Below are 18,003 nucleotides of genomic sequence, written 5' to 3'. Positions count from 1 at the left end.
GGAAGGACATATATACCAGTTTGAACGGCCGCACAACTGCGTGTTAGGCTTTGGCAGTGTCTGTATACAGGACAGTTCGAACGGAGCATCCTGCGCTAGAATGAGCACACTGCTTTCAGAAAACTCGGCACAAACGCCGGGTCTTCTGAGTGAAAGTGGTCTGACTGCGATAGTCGTGTCTGGGACCCCCCCTGGGTCTGGGGGGTGCAGCGGCGCTCCGTCCGGCAAGACATTTTTTGCCGGAGCGGCGTTCCGTCTCGATAATTTTTTTAAAAAAAGCTATGCCAATGTTGGGTTGGCCTGTCCTGTAGGCAAGTTGCGTCCTGTGTGCGTGTTCTGCATCAGTTTGCCCGGCTCGACGCCCAAAGCTGCGCGCGTTGACGTCGGGAATGATATACATGTCTTCTTGCACAGTTGCCTGATATCTGAAGCCGCGGCTTGCTGAAGTTCTGGGAGCACACGGGCTTGTCAGTGGCGGCGCCAGGAGGAGCTGTGCAGAGCATGCGCCGGGAGTTCCTCCTCTGCGCGCCGCCTCCTTCTTCCCAGAGACCTCGCCCCGACTACGTTCCAGCGGCTACAGCGCGATGGGCATCCCGCGGACCGGGAGCTCGGGGGCCGCCGTGATACTGCTGCTGCTGCCGCTGCTCCTGCCTCCTTCTCCCGGGGCGTGGGGCCTGGAGAGGAGGGGTCCCGCCGTCACGGAAAAGGTGACTACTGGCAGTGCCAGGGCGCTCCCTGGACGACGGTACCGGACAGCATTGCCAGGAACTTGCCTCAGGCAGAAACAAATGTCACTCTTTTTTTTAAGGATTGAGCTATGCAAAGTATTCAATGCTGCGTTCGGCGACTGCTAAGCGTGGTACAACTTTTATTTAACTTTTTATTTTTGATTCTTCTGCCGGTCTCCGCGTTTTCCCTTTATAATGTCAATGGAATCTGCATTTGGATAGGGCAGTTCGTTTCAATCCTTCCGTCCTGGGCAGTGTGATGTCCTTGGTGTCAGTGCACTCTGCTTGGGATGGGCGCAGTGCTCGCGCTCAGCCTTCGTGCTGTGTTGTAAGATACCATTTTCCCGTAGGTCTGCAGCTATTGGGGCGAAGTGGGGCGTGTGGCCCAATGCAAGCTCTGTCCGTGGTCATTGTACAGTACATTCAACCACAGTTCACAGATACAGTTGTAGTTCACCTGGCAGCTGAAAGTGCCGCTATAGGAAGCCGGCGCGTAGCTGGCAAGCAACACTGCGCTTTTTAAAAACGTTCTGACAAGGCACCGACGGGTGCACATTTTATGCTTTCATGTCTGGGGGCCTTTTAGAGCAGCTGTGTGAGCAGAAGTTAAGTTTGGCGTCGGGCTCGCACTGGTATTGTTAAATGCAAACAGCTGTTGCAGTCTTACTCCTTACTTCAAAAGGCTGATGTGGAAGAAGGAAGATTTTTTTTTTGTCTGTGTCATTTAAGCAGTGTGATGACGTGTGCACTGCACAGTCGTGCTGTGGGTTACACGCCTTTCATTTCTACAGAATGTTTTCCGTTTTTGCTACACCCCTTGAATCTGCAACACTCATCAAAAACACGAAGGGAAAAGTAAGAAGCCTGTAGCACTTTTAATTCAGGAATCGTATTCTATTCCTCATTTTCAGACGGTATTTTGGGATAAAAGTTGCATACCGTTTATTCTGCCCACAGTACACGGCCTCTGTTTGAATGCTCGCCTGCCAATGTGTCACAGCACTGGCGCAAAGGTCGAAATGAGAGGTTTGCTTCTAAGGCACTACTCCAATATCCGAGGCCCGCATTGTGGACCTGTAACGGATTCCACTCCACCATTGCCAGTAGCCAGATCAGGATGTATTGTTTCAGGGCAGTGGGAGATTGTTATCTGTGCAAACTGGCTTGGAGAGTAGGAGTAGGAGTGAGAGTGAGGGTCCCTTAGAGTTTACAAGCCATGAAATAATCAGTGCCACATAGCAATTTGCTATGCAATCCTGTATGTTTGCTAATTAAATTGACACTTGTGTAGCACATCTAGCTATTTAAATGATCCTGTTCAATGAAAGCACAGCTCAGCCTGCCTTCCTCTCTTGCCATCTGTGCTTTCTCTGCCCTTTTTGTCTCTGTTCACTGCAAGTTCAAAGGGGCTAACAGAGAGCACGCAGCAGTACCAATATGCACCACTCTTTAAAGTTCCAAAGGCCTGCGTGGGAGTGCTAGACAAGAAAAGTTATTTCTTTTTCAAATAAATGCCAACCAGAAGTAATCTGGATGTATTAAGCAAACCATATCCTGCTTCCAAAGACCAGTATGCATTTACTTAATTCTTTTAAAAGACAGTCCTGCAATTCCATTACTAAATATGTAAGATGTTACATAATTCTTAATTACAGCATTGCTACTGTAAAACATGGCATTGCCTCCATATGGGGCTCTGGAGTACTAATTTCAGTACATCTCGCTTTCATGGATGCACAGGGTTGGCATGCTGTGCGTGAGCCTACCTGGCTCGAGCTTGACGACCTTTAGCCGCCATGCCCTACCCGAAAGTGGTGTGGAAAGCTGTATTGCAAACAGTTGGTATCAACGACCGGCAAGAGCCAGCATGTCCACCTGAAGTCAAAGGTGATGCTATGACATTCCTTTAACATTGTTCATTCATAACATTTCTGAACTTCTCCTTACACTGCAAATGATGGGGCAATCATACAATGTACTCCCGTGCAACACCGGCTGCCTGCACCCAGCTGCCCAGAGCAGTAGACTGAAAATTGCTTTCAGAGCCTTTTTATCATATTTATTTGTGTCCATTCATGTAACTAACCTGTACATTTTACAGACGCAAATCTCTTAATTCAGCAGGACACAAAAATGCTGTATTGTCGCTCATTTTATGTAACAACATTAAAAATATCAGTGCAAAACTGGTAATCAAATAGGTTTGCTAATCAAGAACATTTGAATTGGCAAATTTTGCTAATCAATTTTTTAAAAACAAATGTATGCCTTGGTTTATGGGCCTTTGGAGATGTTGACACATCAAATGGAGTGCGGCGGGGGGGGCTGAGGGGCAGGACCGAAGCATGTACTTGGAGGATGAGGGCGGGCCTTCATCTTGACCCTGGGAAGGAGGAAGGCTGATGTGGTTGGAAGAAATGAGGTGGAGTAGGAGATTGAGAGATATTGAACACGATAACCTTTCTTCTGTGGAATGTGAATGTGTCTCCAAAACTAGCAAATACATTTGCAAAATGCCAGTCAGCCTTGAAGAGGGTAATAGCCCATCAGTGTCAGGCCAAATGTTAACGGCATGCATTTCTGAAAAAGCTCTGGCAGGCTGCCTCACGTTTTGTTGAAAGTCATGTAGAACATTAAATACCACATCAATCTATGACTGGACCTGATGCTTCTTCGAAACCCTGCTGTTGTAGATAATCAAACAGCATTTTTTCCCTAATGTTAAGTTTATATCATTGTTGACAATGTAATTCCATCCTTGTAAAGAAATGTCATTTTCTTACTATTTCAAATGCTTATATATCATGCTGTCGTCTTTCTAGCCAGTCATTAACATGTACGAGTGATTCTGTGGTTGATGGATAATTGCTAGACTTCCAAAAGTCCTGGATCATAGGTGACCTCCTTGTCTTTTGTATGGGTTTTACAAATTCTTATCTTGCTTTGTATCCAGTGTATTTACCTTTTCTTTGTTCAGTACATGTCAAACAAGGAATGCTTTTTCCATGTCCTAGGCATGCAGACGCATTGGCACTCATTCTGGAAAGCGTGGGCATGCTTCTGCTAGCATGCTTCTGTTAGTGATGAGCGGTAAATATTGTTGGTGGTACACTACCCCCCTTTCCCAGACAACCTAACTTGTTGCAGACCAGAATAATAGCCAGCCGATTTACCACCAGTGATAAATCGGTAACCAGCAAGCCCAATCGCAGAACAATGACATACATAAGTTAGTAATTACCACCGAAAATAAGATCAGCTCTGAACTGGCCTTCTTAATTGTCGTTCCAGTGAGCAGCTCCAACGGTATATTTTGTGAGTTATTTGTTGTCATGAAAGAACACACATAGAAGCACGAACAAAGGATTTTCTTTCTGAAGGGATTGTGCACTAGCCCTGGAAATTAATAAATATATTTTGTAGAGGCATTTTGCACCCAAACATGTACAGCAGGCGATGCATTTTTAACTGAAAATCTTTTCCATTGGTGGTAGTTTTACTATCAACAGTAATTTCCACCAGGGGTGATTAGCACCAGGAGAAACATGGAGGTATTTCACTGCACAGGAGGAGTACCAGAATAACGGGTGCATGTGAGCAGTATTTTATGGTTTAGGTATACTTGATCAAACATTTTTGACCTTTTCCAATTTGAATTATTTTTGGGGGGGGTTGTTTATTTGCTCTAAAATGTGGGGTGAGACCCCCCACCTTAACCTATTCCCATATATATATATATATATATATATATATATATATATATATATATATATATATATATATATATAATAATTTAATTACATTTTGATGGAAATTCCACCCAAAAACGATTAAAAAATTCAGTCAAATTTAAAGGTCAATTTATTTTCTCGATCAAGTATGCTAATACTGTATTTTACCACCACAGGTGGAATTTGTAGAATGCAGCCTCTTTTCGTCTTTGACAGGCTCCTTTGCCTTCCTTGTTTTCATTTTTGTCTGTTCCTCGATGGGGAGCGGTGAAAGAGCACACACCTCGGGGGACCGAATTTAGAAGCTCCCCACACAAACTCCATTTTGGGACCAAGACAAGCCTCCCTATCTGGCTGAAGATTCACTCGGTTGAATATGCACCTTTCAGATGCCCACTTTTTTCTTGTCCCTTGAATTACCCAGGTCATTTGAATAAATGATATGCAATTGTTCAATTTGTATGCTTCTGTGACTCCCCCAAATTAAACCGGTCCTCTGCACTATGTTTCTGAATCTGGATTGTTGTCAACTGTGTTGAGATTTTAGTAAATCCGTATTCAAAGCAATTAACTATCCCTGAAAACCAATTTTAGTGATTAAGTGGCATTATACAGATTCAGCGTGAAATTAATGGTATTTGGGGGAGCTTTGGATGCCTCAAGAAACATAATATAAATTATATGAAGTTCTTTCTTTTATCACTTTTATGTTTAAATCAAAAACCCAAAGATGCTTTGTAGTTTCAACTATACCACTTCAGATTGTACATTAAACATTGTCATATGCAAAACTTTGAACTATGCTACGAGCATCAAATTAAAACGTTCACCTAATCTTACTTATTTACATGATTACATCTTGGACATTTGAATTATATATATAATTTGAAACTGACCAAATTTAATTGTTTTTTTCTTCTTTTAAATCTACAATAAATGTTCAAACACGGATCTGTTGTTGGGATTCCGGAATCTTAGTGACATGGTTATTTCTACTGAACATATTAGGGCTCTACATGAACTAAGGCTGCAGGGCAACAGTTAAAATTGAAATCTTAATTGGAGAATTTGGTGTTCATCGAAGCTTTCTTATCAGCATCCATGAAATTATTTCCCAAAGAGGCCCTTCAAGCAGCAATTATGTAAGCAAAAGAATGAATTCTAAATCATTTTGCATCCTGTTTAGGTAATCAGAACTGTACACAAACCAACTTCTGTAGGGTGTTGAAAAGCAAAGGTTTAAGATGATGCATGGACATTTGAAAGGAACTAGTTAAGGAAAAAACATGCATATTACTGATGGGAATTGGCTTGGAATGAATAAAAGATGGTAGGCCATTCTGCAAATTGTTGACTCTGTAAACAAAAAATTGAAGAACTAGGATACGTTGAATGAGTATATTGTGCTGTGTCGCATTGTAAATCCCATACTTGGTGAGGAGGCTGTAGGACAGCGAAGGGTTAATACCTCTCTTACTGTGAGTGAGTTGAAGCTTGGAAAATTAAGGTAGTCGTAGTTCTAGCAGTGACTGGGCATATTCAATATAAGGGCAGTGAAATAATTCCAACCATGCTTAGTTGCCCACTTGCTGAGTCTCATCCCACATATTTCACATTGATGTTTTTTTCTCCAAAAGTTATCTACTGCTTCTATGTTTGTGAAACAACAGTGCGTTTATTGCAAAAAATTACTTTAGTTAAAATGGATTTAGTCAGATTTGTAGACCAGCATTTTGCTTTTGATATTTTATTGACGATGTATAGTGACTTCACTGCAGTGATTTTCATGATGGGGAAAATTCACTGCTAACCTCTCACTGCTGCCTGCCACATAATGGACCGTACATTGAAAGTTGATTAATTTCTATCATATTTATCGTTGTTGTTGCAGCGTCTACTGCTGTGACCTACTATGCATCATGTTAGCTGCTACTCCGCCAGCACCTCCCTCCTCCGCCACCCACCTCCTCTTCTCTGGCCCCTAAGCCACCTCCTGTGCTGCCTTCACTGACTCTAGGGCCCATCTACCACCTCCACTGTATGTACCTCACTCCTGTACCCTACCGTGGAAGTCTTTCAAATGTGGCAACCTGCGCCACGTCGCTACTCTCAACTCTCACTCTGCTGTCAAACACTCCTCTGACATCTGCTACCTTCTAGAAGACCTTGACCTTGATGTATTGGCTGTCACCGAGACATGGTACATGGCCATCTTGATCACAACTTTTGACACTCTCCTCCCTGAGGACTACAAGATCCTCTCCGAGCCCAGAACCAACTGACCCAGAGGTGAAGTGGCCCCGTTCTTTCCAGTGTGTGTCCCTGCTTCTATCATTCCTACGCAGGCCTCCTCCTCCTTTGAATGCCTTGTCTGCAGGCTCTCTGTCTCTCCTGGCCTCTCTCTGACTGTGGCCACCATCTACGGGCCACCTGGCCAGGGATACCTCTTCCTTTCAGAGTGGGCTGACCTCTCCTCACCTCTATCTCTCAACTTCTCCTCCTCTGAGACCTCAACATACAACTGGATGCCTCTAATCCCCCCTCTGGGCACTTCTGCATCCTTTGCGACTCTCTCTCCATTTCCATTCTTCCCTCTGGTCCAACACGCTCTGCCGGACATACCCTGGATGTTCACATCTCCTCAGACATCCCCCTCTGTAATCCTCTCACCACTCCTCTCTCTTGGACTCACAACTTTCTGCTCTCCTCTCATCTGAAACTTCTTGTCCCTCAGACAAAGCCTACCCCGGCACTGCCACCTTTCGTCTCAGTCATATGGCCCATGAAGCGAGTGTCGGTGGATGCCTTAGCCTCTACCTTCTCTTCTGCTCCTACTCCTGTGGCTGATGCACACCCTGGCACAGCCCTTACTAACCTGCATCTTTCTATCTCCAACACGCTGGACATCCCTGCCCCCGTAATGAGAAGCCTACCTCCAAGTGCAACTCTGGGTATGACTCTGACCTCGCCACCCTGAAACGCAAGTGCAGGGAGGCTGAGAGGAAGTGCAAGGCTTCGGTGCATCCTCTGACAAACTCGCCCGCTCCAAAGGCAATACAGACTCTCTGTCCTCACCAAGAAGAAGGTCCATATCCAAGCCCGTGTCTCTGCAGCCTCTAACAATACGGTCAAACTCTTTCAAATCCGCAAGGAGCTGGCCAACCCTTCTGCAGTCTCCACCTCTCCTGCCCCTCCCAGGCACTCTGTATGGCTCTGGCTTCTCAATTCGCCACTAAAACTCAGGACATCCTGTTCTCGCTCTTCTCTTCCTCTCCGTCGCTCAGGCCCACTTTGGCCACCTCTCCTCCTCCTTTTTCCTCCTTCTCACCGACAACACCTGACAATGTTTATAGACAAGTCCGATCTACAAAAGTGTCATCCAAACAGGAGATTCCCTGCTCTTCCAGAACCATCAAAGACCACATCACTCTTTCGCCACAGGATCTTTCCCCTCTCTCCTCAAGCTCTGCCTTGTGCACCCGCTCCTAAAAAAGCCTTTTGGCGAACCTACCTGTCTGGCAAACTATCGCCCAATTTCTATTACTCCTTTTTTGGACAAACTCCTGGAAAAGCTGGCTATCTTCCAGCTTACTCTCCACTCTGAATCTGTTGGTTGTCTCCATGACCACCAGTCTGGCTTCAGAGCAGCCAGAGGAATAGAAACTGCTCTCCTGAACACCTGTGCACATCTGCTCTATAATCTTCTTGGCTCCAGCATTCCCTCTGTCCTCATCCTCCTTGGCCTCTCCTCTGCCTTAGACACGGGCAATCAAGCCACGACACAGTCAATCAAGCCCCCATGATCCATCGACTCCGTGAGAACCTGGGCATCACAGATCATGCCCTGGCGTGGCTGACCTTCTTCCTCCTGGACCGACCCTCCCAGGTCCAACTTGGGTCCTTTCTGTCCACCACCTGTCTGTCCAAATGTGGTGTCCCCCAGGGCTCTATCCTCTAACCCTGGCTCTTCAATGTCTGTCTGGCCCCTTTGGCTATTTGGCCCACTTGATCTTCACCTTCTCCACTAACTTTGTGTTATGCGGATGACACCCAGGCTTCCCTCAGCCCCCTTAATGGCTTAATTAGCTATTATTCGATTTTTTTTTTCTAAACATGGACTTATGAAAATGAAAGCTAAAGACATATAATATCCCTAAATACCACGAGAGCTATGATTATTGAACATTGGCGAGTCCCATGATGGTGTACACTTACGGTGTAGAAATGATAACCTCTGTGCATCTAATATTAATACTATTCCTAGACTCAGATACATTCATAAATCTATGAGGACTCTTAAGAATATTGCTATGAAGAACTACTATACCAGATGTTAAAAGAAAGTGTACAGGGTGAATTTGGTACAATTCCAAATCTTGAATTGGGAGCACATTGATGCATGAATAACATATTGCAATATTACACGGTTCTATGTGATTTTTACGGAATTCTTCATTTTGTTTCCAAGCCATTTTTTACCGAAGCAAGATCGAACAATTCACCAAAAACGCCCACCTAAACCCACTGTTTCCCTATCTTTGTAACCCTCCCATATATATATATATATATATATATATATATATATATATATATATTTTTTTTTTTTTTAATCTGTATTTTTTTCGGTGAATTAGCTTCAGTTAAAAAAAAAAAAAACCTTGAATCAAATGTTTTCAGTAAAATCACTGTATACCTATTGTACTATATTATGAGCACTGATTGGGCACTTGGTGATAATTGAACTACTCGATCACCTGACTGGAATAGCATGTCCTGTCTGGAAATGCAGGTTTGTGGCTCGTCTTACAACATCTGATATGGAAATGACGACTGATTATTCGAATAATGGGACTACTATGTGGCATGAGCATGGTGACATCAACTTTTGGGAGATTTTGGTGAAAGGCCATAGTGTGTATTTTTGAAATATAACCAATAACTTGCTATGAGTTTAAGTATACGATTTGAATATTTATACATTTTTTCTTTTTCAACTTTTATATTTTCAATGGGAATTGTTCTTTGGATTTTTGGATACTAATCCGTGATGCTTTAATAACCCATCATAACCACTTCTCCCTCGCAATATGTTCGCAATTTATACCAAAAAACTGTTTATGTAATATTTTTTTATTTTTTATTGTTTTGATCAGTAAAAATCTGACCTTTCAACAAATTCATTACAAAATATAAAAATAGTTAATTTCAACATTCAATTTCTACAATTGTACAACAGACATTTTTAGAGTAATTACAAATTGATCTTTATTCACTTAATGATATTTAACTTGACATACATGATAATTATATGTGCTCATTTCCAGTTCTTAGCCATCCTTGTCTTCATATGACCCAATTTCTAATGAGTTTAAATAATTTACAAGTGCATATCTTAACCGTTTTGAGTGTCCTCCGTGCAATATTAACAATAATTGGTCATGTGTGATAGTCGCAGTCTCATTAAACAAATGTCTGAAATAGAATGACCTCTTTGTTAGCAGACTAACACACTCAATTACCAGGTGTTTCAACGTTTCAATCTCTTGGTTACAGAATCGGCATGCCTGGCCAGATGTCTTCTTCCATCTATATAATATCTGTTTTGTGGGCCAGATATCCAGTCTAAAACAAAGAAAATCTGCCCGACAATTGGGATTGGGAGACAGCTTTAAGTATTTTTCCACAACTCCTTGTGCTTTTAAGGCAAATGGATTTTTGGCAAATTTCTGAATATTCATACAAGCCTCTCGAGTCTTAATCTAATCGGATCTCCAAAATTTGATTTAAGCTTTATTTGGATTTTCAATAAGCAAGATTTCAGTGACGTCTGCCCCTTGTAAGAATTTTTTTGCACAATCGCGCCATGTTTTTGCAAATTTGTCATTTGACAGCAGTAGGTATCGAGATATAATGGCGAGTAAGCCATTAGTACTATCTATCATAATACAATGTCTATATAATTGGCAACCTTTCCATTTATATACTACATAGAGTGATGTTAGACCTAATTCATGTCTAATGATCGGCATAGATTCAGAGTTTGGCAGCATGAATGTTTTTTTACAAAAGTTACTTTCATATTTGGACCAGTAGACATAGGATTGACATTTTTTTTGTTTCTGACCCATACAAGATTGTGAGAATATAGTTTTGTTTGTAATATGTGATTATGGGTCTATGGAAAACTTACAATATTTTGCCCGGATTATTCGACTTTGAGATAAAGCACTCAAATGTTTAAATTGTAGATGTTCTTCATATGGTTTGTTAAACATGTGACTATTCACACATACCCCCAAGTATATATATGACTTTACAAGCAAGAGGTTAGTATCTTGTATTTGCCAATGGCATGGTTTTTGTCCTTTCTTAACACCAAATTGCATCACCTGGGTTTTTCTAGTGTTAATACTGATGCAATTTATTTTAGCATAGATGTCTAGCGCATTTAACATAATGCGCTGGCCAGCTGGTGTTTTAGACAGTAACACCATGTCGTCAGCATATAACAGCCAATTGATGGCTGCTCCTTGCAATCTTGGTGGATCAATAGTCAGCCCCCTGAAGTTGGCCCCAAAATATGATAGAAAAAAATTAAACAATGCAGAGGCCAACAGACATCCTTGTTTCAACCCCCGTGAGGTCTCTATGGGTTCAGACAGCAACCCCTCATTATTCAAACAAATCAAAATTGATGTATTAGAATGCAATTCAATGATCCATTTTAGTATGTTCCAAGGACACCTTAAATCCATCAATTTCTTAAAGAGTAGTTCCCTGGGAACAAGATCAAAGGCTGACCTAAAATCCACAAAAGCCGCATATATTGGTTGTTTACATTGTTTATTTAATTGAATGATGGCATGCAAGGTGACTAGATTAATGGCTGTACCTAGGCCGGGAACAAAACCTGTCTGAAAGGAGTCTCTGTGGTTCAGATGATTTAACCATTTATTAAATTCAGCCAGGATCATGCGTGCAAAGATTTTTTCAGGGCAGTCTAGCAGACCAATAGGTCTATATGAGGCCGGATTATCTCTGTCTCCTTTCTTAAATATTGGCAATATGATCGAAGTTTTCCAATTTAAAGGTACAGAACCTGTCGCCATAATATGCTTAAACATGTGGTACAATATATCGGACCATGGGTATCGATTTTGTTTTATTAAATCATTATGTAGACCATCTGGTCCAGCAGCTCTAGAGACACTCAGTTTGGATATGAAAAAGAGTATATCATCATGGTCGAAATTCACCTCATGTTTACCAACAATACTAGCCCAATTTAAACCAATGCTTTTGAATGGTGTAGTATATATGTTGCCATAAAAGGCTGTCCAACACTGCTGTGAGATGGAATTCACTTGTAATGCAGGGTGTCTTGTGTTTGAAATTGTGTTTATCAATGCCCAAGTGCCCCCTGATGATTTACGGACGATCGGGTTCAACATACCTCTCCATCATGTTGATATTGGGAGACACGCCGACCTCTCAGCCATTTTTTGTACTAATTTTTTCGCTGTTTTATGTGCTCAAATTTAGACCCTGGATTCAAACTATATGCAATAGATAGCTTTCTTATGTTCCTCCTTAATTCACTTTTCCTGCATTTAACCTCAAGGTCAAAGGCATGAAGGTGCGATTGATTACCACGTTTAAGGTGAACTCTTTGTGTTGTAAAGAGCTGCATAGCATGTACACAACATCCACTATCACATTCGCTGTCAACAGAGTATAGTTCCGATAGAATATCTATATACTGGCATAATTTCAAGTGAGACCATTTCATACGGTTGCCAGCATTATTAACCTGTATATTAGACATATTAATATTATAAGATAGTTTTTTGTTTTTCAGCCAATCACATACCAAATGGAGTAGACTATGATCACTCAGAATGGTTGACTTGACAGAGAAAATGGTTATGCTATTCAAAAAGTGTGCATTCACAAAGATATAATCCAGGGTAGCATGGCTACCAGCATTGCCATGTGGTTTTAGCAGGCACATCTCCCTATAGTGAACCATTGATCATAACAAAATTTCGATCAGCCATAATAGACAACCAACAACATTCATCAGGCATGGACCTCATATTTTTAGATGATGGCAGATGCAAATTTAGGTCCCCCCATTATAAATGTGTTGATGATGGTATTGTCTAATAATTGATCAAGAATCAGGGTCAGAGTCTCAAAAAAGGCCTTGGAGGACAGATGTTTTTCCTCCCAATATATGTTCACCAGAGCACAAAAACTTTGACCATACTGAATCTTGACATATTGAAAACAGGGTGAGGGAGATCTATGCCAGATAACTTCAAGATTCTTATCCTTCTTAAAGGCCATTAACAATCCAGCCATGGGGCGTCCCTTTGACTGCTCTATAGCGGGTACCATAAAGATGTTATGTTGTATCCCATACTGGTATTGTACGAAGCCATGTCTCCTGGAGCACTAGTATGTCAAACTGGGAGAGGTCATTGCTCTTATTATTGATTAAATGTCTATGACCTCTTGTGTTCCAGGAGAGTAGACTTATGGAGACCATCGTCTGGGGTTGTTATGATCTTGCATTACAAGGGTCAGATGGCCATGTATTTTGTGTGCGCCCTTCCTTAGATGTCACAGTTGTTATATTGTCACCATATGTTCTCATTTTTGGGCGCTCAATATTCATCTGGTTCATATCATGGGGCGTCACATCCTGTGTTAGAATAAAGCCCAGATTGTAAAAGGCTGTTCGTGCTATCCACAAGGTGTTTAGTACAACCCTTGATTGAATGAACAATCGTGCTTCTGTTAGATCTATATCATTGACAAATTCAACTAAACTGATATCCGCAGATGTTATATCTTCAAGAGCAGTAATTTCTGCGCAAATATTCAAGAAGCTAGCACGATTAAGATCATATGTGGCAAAAGGGTAGCCACGACATTTGATATGTAGGCGATGATGGTGTTTATATTGGCCTTTACCAATATGCCTGGACATCCCAGGGTCATACTCACTCTGTTGGGCCCTGAGCGGCCTACTAGCAGTTGGAGGGCCCAAAATTCCCTGCCCAGCAGACTCATGTGGTGCTGTTATTTGTAATATTTGAGGTCCTTTTAACAGAAGCTCAATATTGGGCACCTCTTTATGAGTGTCTTGCTTATTTTGATTAGAATTGCTTCGTATGCCCTGATTGGCTAACCTAATGGTTTGTGTGAGAGCCTCATTTTCTCTGGTATATTTTTCGAAGGAAGCTTAATTTCCTCACGTAGATCGTGCATCATGCCATCAGTATTATTTGCCTGTACATTTTCCACTTCTACAAAGGTAACATGTACTTTGTTGGTTTGAGACTCATTAGAAGGAACTGTGTAAGACTTCAAAAGGGCATCATTTATTTTAGACTGTCAAAGGAAGCTTGTATATCTTTTCATAAAATCTGTATAATATCAACTGTGGAGATTTTATTGACAGTTAGCAGCCGAGTTGTAGGATCAGTAACCTGCTCAATTAATCGTGTAGGGGCTACTGGCTGGGCTTTCACGTTGATGAACATGGGTGCAAATGATTTTCCTTGGGCTTTCGGCGTTGCCCTGATTAAATCAGCAGAGACTGATTGACTACTTGCACCCTGAGTAATATGTAAGGCACTTTGCACTTTCGGAATTACCTCTGTCGAATTACTAAGTACTAACTGAGTACTTGGTTCCTGAACAATATCTGCTACACGGTTGGAATTTTTAGCTGGATTTGTCAATAAATCTCCCATCTTATCCTGTTGTGAAAATGCAATTGTTTGGTGTGTTGGCTTATAAGCTTCAATATAGGGGGACGAGATAATGGGTTTTGTGCTTGCTGTTCTTTATTAAGTAGAGAATATATCAAGTGTACTTCTCTGGTCTGACATGTCATTTTTTCCTCTAATGATTCATACAATTTTGCTAGGGATAATAAAGCTGTGTTCATTTCACTCAATGTGTTATTTAATGCCGGAGCCTCCGGAAAGGAGAACCTATTATCTTTATACGGCATCTGACTATCACGGATAAAATACAGATGATTATTATCCGGTTCATTAAATCTAGTGCATCTAGGTGTTGGGGCTACAAATGATACATTTGATATATTAGATGGAGATTTCTCAAAGAGTACTGGAGATTTATATAGTTCTGGATTCACATTTTCCATTAGGGAAATGGGAAGATGTGTCTGTACATTCTCTACGCAGGCAGATGTATGTATATGCGAATTGTCAGCCAATTGTATCAAATCACCAGTGTTAGAGCATATATACATAACCTCTGGTGATTTGAATTCATGTGGGCTTGACGCATTCATAGATTCTAAGGTGTCATCACTAAATTCACCCACTGTTGTTAATTTTCCATATTCAGCTCGTAATAAGTGCTGAGCTGCAACGTAACACCTAGGTGCAGGCAATGGTGATTTAGTCGCATGCACTCCTAATGCGATATGAGCACTAGTACTCACTTGAGAAATACCTATTTCTCCTGTTGTATAAGGTAAAGCAATCGTTGCATCCGCTACTTCTCTTCCTGCCTGTTGTAATTGTGCATTTGTAGGACATGCCTTTGAATCAATCACTGCTTCCTTGGAGAGTATATTTGAAGTAATTGATGCTTCAATCAAAGGCAAGACATTAGAACAAATAACCTGAGGATTTTGAGCCACGGACAAGCTAGATGTTGATAACGTATTAGTCTCACTTAATGGGGGGACAGAAGTAATAGTTTCTAACCCCACACCATCTAATGTACAGAAAGTGCGAATGTCTGTATTCGCAGATCTCGCCCGCTTTCTGTCTTTCATTATCCTTGATTCTCTTAGCAATTAGAGCTTTTTTAGTTGTAGGGGAGACCAAATTATATGTGTTTACTACATGCTCTGGCATGCCCGTTTTCAAAGACTTTGTTATCCGGGACATAATCAACGTCAATTAGAACAATTAGTAATGAAACCCAAAAAAAAATTAAGAAATACACAAAAAATCAAAGCACCCTACTTCACAATCACACCTGCTCTCCCGCTATCTGACTAGACAGCGAGACAGCAATCACTTAACTATTCCCCTGTATAAATCTCGAACAATATTGCATATGCGGGGTAATCTTATAAAAGAGGCATACGCCTGGTCGAATAATAAAAGCAATGGATTACAGCCAAAGAGAAGCAGATAAAATATGAATCACAATTCTAAAAAAGAAATGCCAGTTTTCAAAAGGCATCCACCCCGTGTCCGGTGTCCAAAGAGAAACCTCGGCCACCCAAAAAGGCCAACTGCCGCAAAAAACACTCCTGCAGCCAAAGTTCACATGCAATCCACCATCTTAGATGTACAGTCATATAAATGGCATGGAAGTTCAATTTTTGAGCTAGTTATCAGTTGTTATCCTAGCAAAAGCATCAAATGATGCTATTACACCGATTTTTGCACACTTGGTGGACAGTACTCACAAATGTCAACTTGCTTCCTGGCTAACTTCAATTTGAGCACCTCAGCGCCAAACAGCCGCACAACAGCCAGTGGCCTTGACCCGATGGGCTTAACGCGGCAAGCGTGGCTCTAGCATTAATTTATTCACTGCCAAAGTCACGTGACCGCTCACGTGATGCAAGTGATCCCGCCTCCTCCAGGAAGCAGGTTCCTCCAACAGCAAGAGCCTTGCCTAGCTCGCAGTGCTGTGGTAACTGGATGACAACAATTAAGCGTTCACTCGCAAAATAAGTTCCTTCTACTCGTAGCAATACACATGTAATATATATTGTATGATGGCTTATGTTTTTTTTTTTTTCTTTTTTTGTAGACCATATATGTATGTAATTTAGTAACTTGCCCATTGTCAAACCTTAAAAGGGACCTATAGAGTTGAAACATTTGTCGGCTGGGGTACAATACATTTATAATTTCGGTTGGGGCAGAATGCATTTATAATTTCTGTAACATTTTAAGTACAATCATTTGTTAATGTTTAGCATCAGGATCAGTAGAAGTGAAGAACAAACTTCTTTCCGATATAAATAATTCAGGACTAGAAGTCCATTTTCGATTTTAATAAAACTTGAATTATCAATTGGCTGAGTGCAATCACTACTGGTGTACAATCATTCTAATTAATTTACTACAACGTGAGTAACTTGCTAAATGGTTATTTGAGTTTGGGAGAAGACTATTGGTCATGCACCTCCATAATCTAATTTAGCCCCAATGCTGGTTGTAGTAATTTGTCCAAGATGGTTTTCTGATAGCTAAAGCCTACATTCTTTTTAACATTGTTAATAAAATGCTAAATCATTAAATACAGAATAAAGTGGGCAGACCTGTCCATAGCAGTACTGAAAAGGCTCCAAAAGATTTGATTTTGGGCACTATCAGGATATGCATGTAACGGGGGGCATACATTCAAGTTTCAAGCTACTAGACAGCCATAACAGTTACTCGCCACCTCAATTCTATACATACAAACAGCACACCAATTTTTACTTGGCAAGAGTCAAAAATCACTAGCCAATGGCTAGCTACGAGTGTGCATTTTGCGGCCTGCATATAAACAATGGAACGTTGGGGTTGGCAGTTAGTTAACCCTGATATATTTACTGGTAAGCCTGAGATGATAAGGTCAGTTTTGTGGAATTTAGACTTAACCAATTTTGGCCCGTCGATTTTCTAATGAAAGCCCAAGTGGAAAAAAAGCCTACGATTGCCTGTGATTATGTTCCGGGATGGTTTAAAGTGCAACTACATGACATCAGCACAGCAATGACCTCTTAGATCTGCCAAGTGTTCTTGAACGGGTTTCACAGAAATATTAAAAAGAAAGTGGGCAAGTAAAGGCTCCCTTGGTAGACAGTAGACTACTCTAGTTTGAGGGTTAGATGGGTCATTTGATGACCAACATGAGTATCTGTTGGACCAATAGAAATTAAACAACCTCAGAGCTGTGTCTGACACCCCTGTGATCAAAGGAAATCTTTCCCCAAAAATGTGTTGGTCGAGGATGCCAAAACCCACTAAGATCCAACATAACATGATGTTTGTCTTTGTCTTTATTCTAAATCAAGTTTTTGTATATATCTGAACATAACTTGCTCCTTACCTGGAAGGGGGTGGGGGGGCGTGGCTAGCAGCTATGCGGTAAAGTCGCATCTCCAAAGGCTCCTGCTCGATCCAGTCAAAATCCGCTTTTGACAGCAGGACATTTGCACAACTTATGACCTGCACAGTGAATTAAGAAGGATAGGGGACAGGGTGCGTCCTGATAAGATTGAAACAGGATGTAGTGCGAGAAACAGGATGTAGAGCGAGAAAAGCGGCGCTATAACCCCCCCCATGGCTTCCTGACCCGAAATGAAGAAGCAAATTCAAAATAGCGACCAGCGTTTGGTAAGCGAAGAACAGCAAGCAGAAACTCTGCAGAAGATCTGGCAGAGCCTGGATCCTCTGACCCACGGTCGCGCCACTCCACCTTCCCTACCAGGACACTGTATTTACACAGAGCTGTTATCCCCATCGGGACTGACGGTGCACAGC

The 18,003-nt window shown here is 41.6% G+C and overlaps 1 protein-coding gene across 1 annotated transcript in view; it reads left to right on the top strand.

Annotated features, from left to right (window-relative positions):
* The first annotated feature begins 475 nt into the window (after nt 1-475).
* The window catches only part of PPIC (peptidylprolyl isomerase C), a 167,006-nt gene continuing 149,478 nt past the window's right edge, over nt 476-18,003 (top strand). Inside the window, exon 1 of the mRNA XM_069625580.1 lies at nt 476-707. Coding sequence (XP_069481681.1) covers nt 585-707 — 123 coding nt within the window. The 5' untranslated portion in view covers nt 476-584. The remainder of the gene's footprint in view (nt 708-18,003) is intronic.

The sequence above is a fragment of the Ambystoma mexicanum genome, chromosome 6p (genome assembly GCF_040938575.1).
Source record: "Ambystoma mexicanum isolate Mex_15411 chromosome 6p, UKY_AmexF1_1, whole genome shotgun sequence".
NCBI classification, from domain to species: Eukaryota; Metazoa; Chordata; class Amphibia; order Caudata; family Ambystomatidae; genus Ambystoma; species Ambystoma mexicanum.
The sequence above is the reverse complement of the archived record's forward strand: the minus strand, read 5'-3'. Positions and strand labels throughout refer to the sequence as shown.